General features: G+C 39.9%; 1 protein-coding gene across 1 annotated transcript in view; it reads right to left on the bottom strand.

The window, feature by feature from the left end:
• Window positions 1-4,674: 4,674 nt before the first annotated feature.
• LOC124284602 (C-myc promoter-binding protein-like) overlaps window positions 4,675-16,451 on the bottom strand; it is an 86,594-nt gene continuing 74,817 nt past the window's right edge. Inside the window, 10 exon segments of the mRNA XM_046720707.1 lie at window positions 4,675-6,356; window positions 7,653-7,825; window positions 8,814-8,871; window positions 9,743-9,857; window positions 10,125-10,208; window positions 10,492-10,642; window positions 11,535-11,713; window positions 11,716-12,051; window positions 12,535-12,586; window positions 13,226-13,457. Of these exon segments, the coding sequence (XP_046576663.1) occupies window positions 6,220-6,356; window positions 7,653-7,825; window positions 8,814-8,871; window positions 9,743-9,857; window positions 10,125-10,208; window positions 10,492-10,642; window positions 11,535-11,713; window positions 11,716-12,051; window positions 12,535-12,586; window positions 13,226-13,457 (1,517 nt within the window). The 3' untranslated portion in view covers window positions 4,675-6,219.

The raw sequence follows: 16,451 nt of genomic DNA on the forward strand, positions 1-16,451 counted from the left end.
AGCCATGCACATGCAACCCCCATGGGGTGTAATGGTTAAAGCGGTCAAAGACCCACGTTCTATTCCCCACATGGGTACAATGTGTGAAGCCCATTACTCGAGTTCCCTGCCGTGATATTGCTGGCATAAAACTAAAGTCACTCACTCGCTCTTGTGAAGCCACTGCATACATAGGTTGAAAGGTAGCAGCAGAAAACGGAGATCTTCACTGGTTCCTGTCAAGTAATTACCCATGTTTTACATCTGATTTTACTTGGCATAGATGCTTAGTGTAGTTTGCCATTTTTGGAGTATCTATGTTGTTGTTTTAACAAAATGTTTACCAGTGTCATTTTCATGCACATATGTAAACTTATCGATTAGGAGCAAGATATTGCCTGCAATAGACAGTGTTCAATAATGTAAGCTGACTGACACACCATTTGGTCAGGGCAGTCAGATGACAGCCCATGGACATTATACAAGGCAGCCATGGCTGCTCTCAGTTGCTTTTTTAGTTCACCACGTCCCCAATGCTTTCCTCACTTTTACCAAGAATATAGAAGCCTTGGTGTTGATAAGGTCAACCATGCACAACCTTCTATAAAGGTGTTACAGACGTTGACACAGGAAGAAAGAGGCCAGGAAGTATTTCCTCAGTTAAACACTGGTCTTGATTTAAACACCATGCAGTGATTATGCACAAATCCTCCCCATTTCATCCAAGCAATTCAATGCCTGGGGTAAAGACCGTCACAAACAGATATACAACATAGGCGGATCCAGGTGTGTGTGTGTGTGTGTGTGTGTGTGTGTGTGTGTGTGTGTGTGTGTGAGAGAGAGAGAGAGAGAGAGAGAGAGAGAGAGAGAGAGAGAGAGAGAGAGAGAGAGAGAGAGAGAGAGAGAGAGAGAGAGAGAGAGAGAGAGAGAGAGAGAGAGAGAGAGAGAGAGAGAGAGAGAGAGAGAGAGAAGAGGGGTGCATGCGCGCGCACACACACCCTCTTTGTCCTGAAAGTTTATATATTCAAAGAAATTTTGTATTTAATCTATTAACAATGGAATCCTCGTATGATCAATTCAAAGTGTTTTATTCAATCAATTGACATAATTATCTGGCAATCACATACATGGATGTTCCAAGTAATACACAGACATGTTGGTAAACACTGGACTGTTAATTTCATTATAGCTACACATGATCATACACATACATTAAAACTGTATTGCCATGTTTTTTAAAGACGTAAGGACTAGTTTCCTATAGGATTGAGCATCTTTTCTGTACTAACTTGCACAAGCATCGCAACCACCACCGCTGGCTCATAATCTCAACATGTTTAATATACTACAAAAATATTTCACTCAATATCTCTTATAGTGAAAACATTTGTTTCAGGACATATGTTAATATGCGGTCAAATAATTAAATATCAACTCAGTTTTTAGGTTGTGTAATATTAACAAGTGGATCATTTCAGAATTTCAAGGATGCAGTATTTGTTCCTGTAGATGGACCAACTTGGCAAAATAAGCATCTAGTATATTTAAAAGTGAAACTGTGAAGTACAAAACTATTGTGTGATCTGCAGTGAACTGTCAGCACTTAATACAATTTTAACACCAGTTTCAAAGAAATCAAAGTTCAATGTCATTACAAAGGATGAATTGTTACTCACAGCACGAAATAGACAGACAATGAATTCTTTCAAAGACAGAAAACAGACGAACACAAAAACTTGATTCCCATCCTTGATTTAGCTGTCAACAGACTGGACTAGTTCCGGTTTGAGACCCAGTTAGTGTTCCTGCTACTCCACAAGAGGACAGAACACAGAGTAAGACAAGGACTGGAGAAATCTGTACAATTCTAGCGGTTATCCTACTTCACATAAAATGTACAACAAGTTATATCATTTAAATATACACAACCATTGTTGGTACCTACATCACAGTCAGCCATCTGAACACCCAACCACTTCTTGCCACCATCAGGTTTTCAAGTAATACACTGAAGACACCATGCAAGATACCAAGATTTAGTCCTTGTTTCACAAAGTGATCACAGCATGAAGGACATCGTAACTCCCATACTAAACATAAGACTTACGACTGTCGTAGCGCTATGATCACTTCATGGAACGGGGTCCTGGTGATACTCTGAAACTTCTCAGAAAGATCTCCACCATAATGACTCAAGTAAATATACAAAGATAAAATGAATGATTCCACACATCTTTTATGACATTGCACCTGCTTGAAATGATGCTTAAGTGGTTGCTTTGCTGTACAATAATCCACCTTGACTCCTAAGTCTTCGGGTATTTGCAGCTAGATCATGTCATCCTCAGTTACGGTCAGAGAGAGTGTCAATATTGAATCACCCCAAAACAGTTTGATATCTAGTTATTCCATGTTAATGAAGTATTGTGAAGCATAAGGCTAAACTTAGTCATCTTTAGTTAAAAAGGATTTCAAATGAATAACTGAAATCTTAGCAATGTAGCTTTATTCAAAATTTGGTCTCTAGGAGGCTGAACAGGTTAGCCCAATGTCTTTGCAGACTTCTCACTAGATGCTAAATCAGTTCCCTAATGTTAGTCCACACCCAAACCATTTCAACAAAGCCATCGTCATTTTAAAACTGAGGAGTTTACACAACTGAGTGTTGAGATCGATTGATGAACATCTCATGAAACGAGGGTTTAACTTCAAAAGGAAATTAATATTTGCATGGATTTGAGAGAACTAGAAGCTACTACACTTTCATGGAGACTAAAATGGCTTTGTGAAGCAGGGCCTAATCCCATGAAAGGATCATGTAAATATCGTATCTCACTGTAACATCACAGTATTTGCAAAGCAAGGCTTACTGAGTGGAATTGGACAAAGTCTGTTTCAAACTCAGGCAAGGCCATCCAAAAAAACATCCACATAAAAACCAAAACATGTTTCACATAAAAGAAAATTATGGGACAAGGTTTTCAGAATTTCTCTGAAGTACCTGTAGACTCACATATCATACATATTTACCCTCCCATCAATTGATGGTTTTACATACTCCAATACGAATATCTATATCATTCCCAGGATATTTACATCTGTACATAATACTGTTCTTCAATTACTCAGCAAGGACTACAAGTGACCAACTGCAAGTATGTACACACTCAAACCTTGTGAGCACTATGTATAGGGCGGAAAGCTTTCAACATAAGACTGAACTTGACTACATGGAGATTAACAATGGATACAATCAACAATATGTAACAATCAACAATGGCTGTGACAGTATTTATCCTTAGGAGATATGGTCCGCCCGACCTTGGTGTGATGGTGTGACCATGTTGAGATCACACACAGCTCCACAGGAACCAACAAGCACCACAGAGGCAATAACAACTTGAAGAAGTTGTTAGCCATCAACGTTTGTCTACTTTGTTGAAGGAATTCATCAAGATTGACACATGGGGGAAGTAGTATCATTTGCCTACAGCTCAATCGAGAGCGCATCAGTGTGTAAAAGATCAGAGACAAAGCTACACATGTATATAACTGAAGAAAAAAAAGGTAAAGAACACTCTTGATTTCACTATAGTTAATCTCTCATGGCAATTACCTCATGTCTACCTGACTGTTCAGTTAAGACTACATAAGAGGTGAGTTAGGGACACTCTAAGCATGTGACTGAACACTTAACTTACAGGTGTGTACCCCACCCACCCCATTAGAGCAGGATGGTTGAGGAAACTCATGAGTCCATGTTTTTTCTTCTGTTAAAGAGGATAATATATTCAGGTTAGAATGTAATGTTCAAAGGGGGAGGTGGTAGGGTGTTGTCCCCCATAAACTCCAACCCAGATGCTCCACTGCATAGTATCATTAAATACTGAAACCTTGGACACTTCTAGGTGCCACTCAAGGTGATTGTAACTGCCACACATTAAGATAGACTTACAACTGTCATAGAGCTAGGGTTGCTTTGTACAACAGCACCTGGATCTATTCAGTAGAGGTCAAGTTATCAGTACTTTGAGTGAGTGAGTGAGTATGATTTTAAGCCCCTTTTAGCAATATTCAAGCAATATCACGCGGGGTACACCAGAAATGGGCTTCACATATTGTGCCCATGTGGGAATCAAACCCGGGTCTTAGGCGTGACGAGCCAACGCTTTAACCACTAGGCTACCCCACCGCCCCATCAGTACTTTGAGATAAGATGAGGACTGGTGTAAAACCATAGAAGTGATGATCATTTTGTAAGGATCATATCTTTACATATTCTCTATCAGTAAGTCAGGATAGTTTACTAGGTTCACAGTACACTGTATGCATTGATTATTCTAACTGGAACAACCAGGGAATAACAACTACTTAATATTATTTTCTTATAACCAAGTCAGAATCAATGTGGTGTAATATATCACACAGCAGAGACTCACATCACAATAATCTAATATTGAAGCAAGTCTAACTTCTTGCCCTAGTCAGTACTCCAGTAACATGTCAGCGTGTCATCTGTATGTGGGTAGGAAAGCCCAAAGTGATGCAGGTCTAAGACGTGAACCACTTTGGTAACACAAACAGGCAGAGGAACAGTGCCGACAAACCTGGAACTAAAATCAGGGAGAACAGGGAATCGAACCCAGGATCATAGATTTCTGCACAGCAAATTGCAGCATCCACGCTCCTTTTTACCCAATGAACTGTTTCACTTTCCAAACATCAAGGAAAGCAGCTTTATCTTTTCAGTTTCTTTCATGAAAAGATTATGACAAATGAACTGGTTCAGAAGGATGATATCCTAAAGATGAATCTATATAGGTTAAGGAAAAGTGTTTCCACATTTCACCTCAGGAGCTGATGATCTCACAATCCCTTTAGCTAATAGCCAAGAGACAACTTTCACATAGTATACACACAGTGAAGGTGCCTTTCCAAAATCAAACACAAATGAATCTATGCAGAATACTACAATGATGGTTGATTTGCCTATGGGTAAATGATAAAACATACTTCAGTTAATCCTATATCCCAAACTGTACCTGCTGAAAATCTTAACCAGTTCTCGGTACATAAACTGATGGCATGACATGTCCATCCCGTATGCCATGGGAATAGCATCTAGGCACATAGCTCCCAGATATTGATAAGAAGCCTTGACTATGAGATCAAAGCAAAATAAAGGCTACTAAATTATGCAGGGTTCCGTTTTTGTCCCCACTTCCAAAACAGCGATGTAAGCATACTATGTTATCTTTCTCCATTTCCTTCAAGTACACTCCAGAATATAACATTATCTTCATATATCTTGACCCAACATACACTAAGTTCAAAATCTTGGCTTAGATATCAAACATTGCCATGACATGGGAGCAACCTTACCTCTTTCATTTTGTAGGAAACAGTAGACTAAAATGTACAATTATTACGGGATGGGAGGAGGATACAAATACTGTTAGGGACTTGTTGTAAAGCATCCTAGCTTACGACATCATACATAGGTAGAGCTGAGAACCGCTCTGATCTTGAAGTCAGTCTTATCTACAGGAGCCACACATACACCAGGATCATCAAAAACTAAACACAAAATAAGAAATCTGTCAATAAAAACTTACAAACCTTGAAAACCAAAGGTTTTAGGTTTCATAAAAGGATTTACTTTTACAATCATGAAACGAAAGTCCAGCAAAGCTGACACTGGTAAAGAAGTTAAATGTCAAGAAAGTGACTCGTTGGCATGAAACCCACCCATGGAGGAGCCCACCATGAAATACACAGAGAAAAAAGTCAAACAAATAACTCAACTGTGATCAAGTTAAATCCCACAGAAAAACCATTCATTATAAACCGATGGAATGATGAAGAATAACAAATCTATGTAAGTCGTGCATTGTTTCCAGGAAACAAATTGTGAGAAATAGTACAAGAATAACACAGCCAAGTTGAACATGCTGTGACACAAGTCACTGTGGCTGTTCAGCCCTCGAGTGTCACAGTAAAAAATATGAGACCAACAGTTCTCGTATATTCTAAAGTTGGAGAAATGTTCCACACTTCCGCGACAGAATCCTCTAGAATTCACTGCACGGTACTATTGCTTTAGAAGTGTTATCTCTGTAATATTACACATGTGTCATATCACTATTATTCCATACTCCTGTATTGTAACGTATTGGCAATATTCCACTTCCTCTGTTTATGTAGTAACTGATTGGATTCTCTGTTGAAGCAAGAGCAATATCACACCTCAAGCTCCCCGAAGACCTTTCGGCACCAGATGACTCCCTCGCCTCGAGGTTTGTCATCATTTTGAAGCCTCCGAACATCTGCCGGGTTCAACTTGTCAAATGCCAAGGAAAACTCACGATCAAATGCATCTGAAAAGAAAGAATTTAATATTAAACCAATTTTATTTGCAACATGAAAAAACCCACTTGCACTCACTTTAGCTTCCTATTGATGCAATAAAAAACTTATCATCCCTTACGACTTGCCTGAAATCGTTAATTGAAACTTCGAGGCAAACAGCTTCCGAACACATAACACTTGCCATATATGGAATGTAAACAATTGATCCCTACATCGAAAACTGTCGCATGTGGTGTTGTCTTTGTTTGCTGAACTGGTTTCAATCACAAGTTGTGTGTAGGATATTCATAAAGAGCACTCCAAGGGACATAACTCTATGGGGTTCGCTTGAAATAATGTTCGGCCGGTAGAGGACTCGAGAGTCGATTTAATGCAAAGTTGCATTAATTCATTCAAACTTTTAAATTTAATATTTTAATCAAAATACTTAATTTTTTGGGGAATAAATTATATGGTAGCTTCCCTGAGGGCTAATAGTTAGTATTATTGAGAGAAATGCATTATGTATTTTAGAGAAATGTGGTGACATTGTGCATTTAAAAATTAAATAGAAAGTTGGGATTCACATGCTTGATCATGAGTAATCTTAAAGCTGTTTTGTCTAACTAATCTGGTAAACAACACATAATATCATACGATACAAGGAAACCTATTGCTTGAGACTGCTATTGGGACTGTCCATGTTTCATCACTATGATAACCATTCTGAAACATGTCCCATCAAGGCAATGAGCCAGTACCCCTTTATTAACACTGATGATGGAAATAACCTTAAAATGGTCCATGTTAAAATGTTAGTTATCAGATTATTCAGATACAATTCTACCCCAATGTTAGAATGATTTCTTTTGATGGTGCCCTTGACCCTAAGAATCTAAGAATGTTTAAAAATCGCAATAACACTTTGTAGAACACTTTCAGTTAGTTTTCTGTTATGAAAAGATGAAAATCTCAAAAGATAAACTGCAAGAGTGAGTGTGTGAGCGAGTTTAATTTTACGCCGCACGCCGCAGCAATATTCCAGCCATATGGCGGCAGTCTGTAAATAATCGAGTCTGGACCAGACAATCCAGTGATCAACAGCATGAGTATCGATCTGCGCACTTGGGAACCGATGACATGTCTCAATCAAGCCAGTGAGTCTGACCACCCGATCCCGTTAGTCACCTCTTACGACAAGCATGGGTTACTGAAGATCAATATTCTACCTGGCCCTTCACGGGTAATAAACTGCAAGATAATTAGTCGAGAAATTGGAGATAATTTATGTCAATACATGCATCTATATTCTTATTTCTACTCACCATGATCAATATTCTCTCTGCCACATGCAATAAACGCCAAAAACAGAATCTCTCGGTACAGACTCCGGAACTGGTGTTTCTTCTGCCGATGTCGCCGTCTGTTGTTCATGATCAGCTTGATTGGTGAAAGGACATCATTGCATTGAATACTGGAGATGATCTGGTGCATTTGTCTGTAACACAATACCAGAAGATGTGTCAACACGAGCTGCACCTAGGAGGGACAACACCATTAGATGTGTCCAGAAAAGGGTTAATATGGAAGTCACTAAATGTCACAACTTGGCCTAATGAAATACAGTACACTACATTTATATTGAACATGCTTAAAATGCATTGACAAACAAGTGTTTGCCACTGATATGGCTATGTCCCCCGCCGCTAAAGAATGGAATATTTATAACACATTTACTTCTTTATATTTTTTGGTCACATACAAGATGCCTGAAATGACTGGTGTCTGCATAAACACCCAATGTAGGCTGTCGACATAATTGAAGACATTGGGTGCAATGTTTTATGAGATATCGCGTTAACAAGAGTTTCAAAATGGTCAAAGTGTCATGGTGACCTTGAAGATAAGGTCAAGGTTACCCAAATCAACTGGTGTCTGCGTAATCCCCAAAGTAGGCTGTCACCAAATTTGAAAACATTGGGTACAACAGTTCATGAGATATCCCGTTAACAAGAGTTTCAAAAGTGGACAATGTCTCGTGGTGACCTTGAAAATAAGGTCAAGGTCACCAAAATCGACTGGTGTCGGGGCAATCCCCCAATGTAGGCTGTCACCAAATTTGAAGACATTGGGTAGAACAGTTCATGTGATATCGCGTTAACAAGAAACTGGACGTACGTACATAGTCCCCCGTTCTGGCAGGGGACAATAAGAACTGATTTATGGGTGCTGCGACCACTTCGGTATGTTTTAGCCAAAATTTGAATTAAGAATTCATAACAAACTAAAATCTGTGGTCCTTCGAGTTTGTTATAACTATAGTTTACTGTGCAGAATGACACAGCCAGATATATGAGACATGTGCCAAAGTTAATGAATGAGGAGGGACATCACCAGATGAAAACTACTAAAGATAAGGCTGGATATGCTTAATACAGTCTAAAATGAGCCCCATTTTGAGACAGGAGCCTGAAGACTATACTCACGCTCGACTGAATGGCTGGGATTCTGTCACAAGAGCATCCACCACGGTAGACCGATGACCTGTTCAACAGAAGAGCCAGGGGTTTCAAAATGACTGAAGGGATAAGCAGCTTCCATGGACATCACATCAGACACATACCATAAATGGTTTCACATGATGAATACATGTGGGGATAATATTTGCAAATAGGAAGAACACTGAAGCAGTCTGAGTCAAAAATGTTTAGGTACACTTGTCGAATAAACACTCTTCACATCATTTTCAGCAGATGTATAATGTCAATTTATTACCTACGAGGGCGAACATATCGGGGGTTCATATTTTTCATACGATGCCCTAGGGCAAAATATTACTTTGTTATGGTGATGTGATGTCATGAACAAGGCTATGACGTCACGTTTCTTCTGTTCTGCCTTTGTTTGAAAGTAGATTTGGGTTATTTTCCTCAATTTGACGACTTCGGTAACAAACAGAATATTATATTCGTGCCCATATCATACTATGTTTACGACACTCGTGCCTAAATATCAACATTTAGGCACTCGTGTCGTAAACATAGTATGACATGGGCACGAATATAATATCCTCTATATACTGCCTTTTATTATCTGAGCTTACTAAGCCAAACAGACATTTAACCATTGTCAGGATTTGGACTACTGGTTCAAGTCTATTGTAGACATCAGGTTCTCGTTATTTACCTTGTTATTTATAACATGCATGTTGAGTTTCTTAACCATTTATGTACAATATATGAACATATATTTGTAAACTGATATCAGCTGGCATGGGGATCTGTGAATACAGACAAGCCACTCATTTGCAACTGCACGAAATCTTACTTTAGTTTTCACAACTTGTCATAATGTTAAACAACAAATCTCAGTTCAGTAATTAATGATGGTGTGATGAAGTATACTCCGAACGTACCTGCGTTCCAGGCTGTGTACATGGGCAGTCCCATCTCATCATGTATACGTGTGTTGTCCCACATCGGGCGGATCAGTACGTGCCGTCTGTCGTATAGGTTGTCATGTTTCAACCCCTGAAAAGCCGTACACACAAGGTTAGCAGTCTGAGGTATAATACTGAGAGAAATCCCCTCACAAATGGAGAAACTGTGTACACAGCTAGGATCAAGGAGAGGATATTGTGCTGACACATATCCAGGATGGACCATGATGTATCAGCATCCTGGTCATCATCAAGTGAAGCAAGTCAGTTTTGTGTCACGAAATAATGAGAAAAAACTAAGAATGTGACAAACTTCTTGCTAATGATACCACTCCAATCAGTACAAAAAGCTGCCCACCTCAGACGGTATTGTGATGGTCTTGGCAGTCAGGAGCAGTCCTGGCAGATGACTAGGAACTTCAAGTCGTCGGAAGTACCAGATCTGAAATAAAGAAGACACAGAATGTCTAATAGAAACAAGCATCTGAACATCTGCTCATAATTTTCTTCTTGAAAGCATTTCAATGCACTGTTAGTTCAAGTTTCAAACTTTTCTTCAGAAGATAAACATCTTTGAATGGGACTGATTAACAAATCCTATCAAGCAGTTTTTCACAGGTTTAGTAGTGTTGTCTGGTAACTAAGATACAGTAACAGATTCTATCTACTATTCACTTGGTTGATGAAGACTTGATAAACTGTACATGCAAGTACATGTCACGTACCAAGTTCCAGAAGATGATGGGATGTTCATCTACAAATGTGTCCGCCATCAGACCTTGGTCTCCCTCGTGCTCCAACACATACTCCAACTCCTTCCGCAGCACCAGTGGACTCAGATATGGCACAACAATTGGCGGGATGGAACATGCAGACCTTCAATAAACAATCCACATTCTCCCTCAGTAATAACCCTGAACGACTGGATAAGATGAATGATTTAGCTGGGATTAATGCTGCTATGGGAAGCATTCAGTTATTTCAGGACGTGTAAGCTAAATGTGAGGGACAAGACCAAAGTGATGTAGGTTTAGGGCTGGGACGATACACTATGTCACGATACGATACATATCGCGATATTTTACCTGCGATACGATACGTATCACGATACATACACCTTGAAAGAATGACACAGTATTAAGATTTAAAATGATTTACTTCAAGGTATTTGTGTATAACAATAATACTATTGTAATAAACAAACAAATAACTATATCATACTTGCGTATTTTTCTCTAAATATGTACTTTATCATGTTTAAGATAATATTGTTTTGAAAAAATGTCGTTTATCGTTTTGTATCGATACACCAGCCGACGATACGATAGCTGTATCAAACTTTAATGTATCGCGATGTATCGGTGCATCGGTGAATCGTCCCAGCCCTATGTAGGTTATAGACTTTACCTGAGCAGGTCAAACTCATTAATATGGACATGTTGCCAAAAGACTTGGGATTTCTGAACACTCACAATATGCTGATCTTGTACTTTAAGTGCGGTTCCTACAGAAAATTAGGCAGCAAACTGAAACTGATGACATTTACTACTTTTGTGAAACCAACAAGCTTTGGAATGGATAAACCGGGAATCATTTTGAGGGAAAATCTGGGATTTGAATCCACAAAGTTCCTGCATGCAAGGGAGGCAACTCTGAACAGCAAACTGCGGTACCACTGACAACTTTGATACCCTGTGTCTGTAAATTATTGAATCCCCCAAATTCCCTGTTGTGTTTTGCCAAATGATTTACTGCATTATGGCCATACCTTGCCATGAAGTCTTTCTTCATTTCGGGAACTGCAGAGGGCGATGTTGGTAGTTCTTCCTCTTCACCTATGGAAATGCTCAATGGTGACCTCATTGGCCTGTAGTTGAACCCGTCTACTGACTCCAGCGAGGAACCGAAGGAGGTGTTATCAGTTGCGTGTGTCAGACATTCACTGGTTGTGCGCGCCGTCTGGCTTCAATAGCAGCATCAAAGAATGCTGGATCTTTTACAGAAGGACTCATAGACTTGAGCTGGTGTTTTGGACCAGCATCTTCTACTGGACTGTCTGCTCGGTTATCAGGACTAGTGAGTGGACTAGGAGTGAGTGGACCATCCAGCTCCATGGCTTCACCGATCATAGGAGGGATGTCACAACTTGACAAGGACGAGTTTGAGCTTAGCTGCCTCTCCACAGAGTTTGGAGGCTTTAGATGACTGTCAGAACTACAGGTGAGATCTCCCATTGGATTAGAGGTATCTTTCACAACAGGACATTTCCCTGTGCCTCGCCAGTCCTGAAAACAGATGCATTACCTAGTGTTAATGGTCCTATCTTTAACTAGTCTCTTCCCCCAAATGAATAATTAATTATGATGATGATGACTTGAATTCAACATTTCAGGACTCAAAATGTCTCTTGCCAGCATACATGTACTTGGTAATAAAATATCCATAGGTTTATCCTTGCTTCTGTAGGGTTCACTCACTAGGGCTACAGATATGAAGGTTGCATGTATAAGAAAGACATTTGTTGTTTAGTTTTATACAATTCAGCACATATCCCTATGAAAACTGGGTTCAAATACAAAGGTGCGTCTATACCATATCCCTTGGACAGAGGGATAATCCGGGGAAAGTCAATGAGAAGTTATTTAATATACTGAAGGTCCCGTAAAACAGTAGGATGACCTCACAAAAGATTTATACCCAGCCATTGAGAAGAAAAGGAATATGCTGTATCAGAGCTACATTTGTGCTTTCCTAACAAGTGTAATTACCTTAACATAAATCTGAAGATGTGGAACAAATTTGGCAGGACAGAAATGGCAGCTGAAATAGATAAAACATTTCATCAATAGTGAGTGAGTGAGTTTAGTTTTATGCTGCACTCAGCAATATTCCAGCTATATGGCAGCGGTCATTTCATCAAGAACACAAAATACAACTTCACAAAAAAAAATTGTAAGTGGATACAATGAAAGTTGGATACTGCAAATCATCAGCAATAACACATGTTACTTGCAGCCGATTGCAATCTTCACACATTTAGAGTGAGTGAATGAATATTGTTAAGTCAATCTCATCAAATGAGATCCTAGGTCTCACGACGGCTACAGAGAGATCTGAAAACATCCCATTTCAGGCAAAGCGGGAACGACCTTTTGCAAACACTGACCAAGCAAGTAACAGGAACTAAACATTAGCCAATCAGAAAGCAGTTCTAATTTAGCTTTCAAATCATGCATAAGGTACTTCGGGCTTATTCTGAACATGAATCTGCATGAGAGAGAATATTTAAAGCCATTGATCGCAAAGACAGAGAATGTTGAATATCTTGTGCTCTTTATATCCAATTTTGGATATATATCACACTTAAGGTGGTCACTGTATTATTCCATCTAAAAAGTACAATAGATGTAAGAAGTTGAAGCATGACTTAAATATGGAAGTCAAGAAACAGGTTTCTACCTGGTATTGAGATTGGAATCATCTGCAAACCAGCCGGCCATTATTTCCTCATCATATACAAGACAATGACAGCGGGTACACCTGGAACAGCTGCTGATTTCAACCTCCATGGCGATGTTGGTAGGAGAGGCGAGGATCCTCTCTAGCGGGGATGTTGACTTGAGGCTGTCACTGCTGATATCTTGCATCATCGGTGTGTACTTCTCCATGTAGGATGGTGAGGGGGCACTTCCTGTAAAGCAAACCATGACATTATTCTTTCCATCCAAATGAGAATGAGGAGATGATTTGTGTGTAAAGCTCTTTTGAACAGTAATTTCATGAAATCATGAGGTCAAGTTATGCAGGTTCACACTGGAGCAACATAAGTAAGCATGTATATAGTGCCACCAAACCAGTGAACCATAATAAGCATTCAGTAACTACTCGTGTCATTCCGGCAAGCGTCTCGTACCCCTCACGTGGCAATGGTTACGACTGGGCCTGTCTATGCGTAAACGGGCATGGAGATGAAAATATAGTATAGTACTATTACAAAGGAAAGATAACCCTGAATTTCCAAACATGGCTCATAGAGTATCCTATATCCCGTGGGCAAAACAGCAATACAGTCATTCCCTTTGTAAATGTGTTTCAGTGTTTAAAGTTTCTGATCATTTAGCTCAAAGTTTATGTTTAAATTGTGCTTTGCATAGTTTAGCAAAGTTTCAAAGTTCAACGGCGCCGCCATTTTCATGCTTCGAAAATTTACTACGCGCGATTAGATTGGTTTGCCACGATTCTTGGCAATAATGGCGTACGATAGGGGTACGAGTCTTCTTGTAGGTCATGAAAAGAGGCGAGTAGTTACGAATGCCATAATAAGGTGAATCTGAGACTGGAAGCCAGAAACAGCAGATCTGGCTTGGCTAAGTTAGATAATTCTCAAGAGTAAGTGAGTGAGTTTAGTTTTACACCACACTCAGCAAATATTCCAGCTATATGATGGGAGGTCTGTAAATAATCGAGTCTGGTCCAGACAATCCAGTGACCAACAGCATGAACATCGATCTACGCAATTGGGATACAATGTAATTCTCAAGAGTGGGTGAGCGAGTATGGTTTGACGCCCGCTTTTAGCAATATTCCAGCAATATCATGGTGGGGGACACCAGAAATAGGCTTCACACACTGTACCCATGTGGGGAATCGGGACCCAGTCTTTAGCATGGAGAGCGGACACTTTAACCATTAGACTACCCCACCGCCCCGTAATTCTCAAGAACAGATAGTAGCATATTAGACCATATGGCTACCTGTGTCCCGAAACAGTTCAAGCAAAAGTGAGAATATTGTTTTCTATTTGTAGTGACACTCAAACAGAGCTACAAAAGAAATCATACAAATCATATAGATAAAAAAAAGGGGCTATTCATGCAACATATATACAGCTAAAAAGAAGCGTCAAAGCTAAAGCATATAGCTATTTATGGAATTAGTCAACTATGGGATGAAGGAGTACATGCAATAGATTGTAATGAAACCCCAAATGCATATAAATTGAACCGGAAGACCGTATTGACATGTCAGTGTGAAGACGCTCACCAAATGACAGCTGTGAAGCCTTCTGGTTCATGCTGTCAGAGCTGCTGTCTCGACTGAGTAAATCCTGACTCCCTCCAAACCTTCGCTCATGAACCGTACTGTTGCTTTCATCGTCTCCTGTGCCACTGTCACGTTCCTCTAGAGACTTGGCAAGGGATGTGTTGGACCCAGTTTTGCTGGGTGTTGTGATAGACTGCTTCAACTCATTGAATTTACTGAAAGCTGCCTTTGCTGCAAACCTCAGAGCACCACCAATGACTTCATTTGTTTTTCTCAAACTCTGTGTCCTTCTTAACACAAAATCTGTCGGCCTGGATCGCTTTTCTGGAGTTTCATTTAATGATAACGAAGAATTAATTGGAGGGTCTTCCTGAACACTTTGACTTTTCCCCGGCATCGTTCGAACCTTTCTCTCGGCTTCCCCAAGGCAATCTGGAGAGCTACTAGTCCTTCCTACATCACTCAGTTTCTTAACAGGTCCTGATGCCGTGCTCACATTATTGCATGGCATATCACTGTCCAGACCATTACTTTTCCCACTATTGCACTCAGAATACAAATGTTCACTTTCTGATGTCCGTTTATTTTCATCTATTGTTGCAAATGGTGTACTACAGAGGAATGACCTATTTTCTGGAGACGTTACAGAGTTGTCTCCCTTCTTGTTTATCAAAGTAACTTCTGAAGCACCATCAGGATCTCTGAAATGTCCAAGAGGGTCATTTTCTGTGACTGGTGTGCCTGAACCTTGAGATGGACTCTTACTTGTGGCTGTGGGGGTGGCTTCTTCTCCACATCCATTCACCATTTCAACATTAATAGTCAATGGAACAGAATAATTGCACTCAGGGTCAGATTTGGCTTGACTCTCTTTACTTGTCTGACTATCTTCCCCTTCACTGCCTGTCTGGACATTTTCATCCAGCTCCACCCCACTGTCCTTCACATCCTCCTCCTTGACGCCTATGAAGACAGACGTGTCCCCCTTCAGCACTTCACCTGCCTTATCCTTCAAAACAAGCTCCGAGAAGCGCATTGATACTTCACCATCGGCAGTCAGGTGACGTGGGCGCCAACTTGCAAATAAACTGTTGGAACGACCTTTTCCTTGATATTCTCCTGCACTTTTGTGACGTTTGCGCTGCTTGTCTGCTATTGTGTCGAGATCTTCTCTAATTAATGCTCGCTGTTCCAGGGAACTTTGGCTCACCATCAGCAGCCCAGCAGAATTACCAACTGCAATGGCAGAAGAAAAACCCATTACATTCATAGCAGTTATATCTAAGAAAAATATTTTTTGAGTTTATGAAAGTGTGAAAAAAAACCCCATATCAATCACTCTTACTTATTGGAAGTTAATAAATATGTAAACTGCTCTCTCCTTGTAACATTTTCCAGTTAAGTGTAAGTCAGAATTTTCATCTAATTCCAATATTCCAACCTGATTATAGCAGAAACAAAGAAAGAGCTTCACATATAATATGAGCAGAATAGAACTAGGGTCATCAGCATGAAAAGTCCACACTTTATCCACATGGCTACTTCGCCCTTCTCATAACAAGTACATTCGGCTAACTCATTCCCACCTGTTGAACTATGGTACTTACGTATGTTGTCCTTGAGTGTTTCAAAGCTGCCGAAG

This window comes from Haliotis rubra, unplaced genomic scaffold, assembly GCF_003918875.1.
Source record: "Haliotis rubra isolate DU_JTF1 unplaced genomic scaffold, ASM391887v1 Scf34, whole genome shotgun sequence".
Classification (NCBI taxonomy): domain Eukaryota; kingdom Metazoa; phylum Mollusca; class Gastropoda; order Lepetellida; family Haliotidae; genus Haliotis; species Haliotis rubra.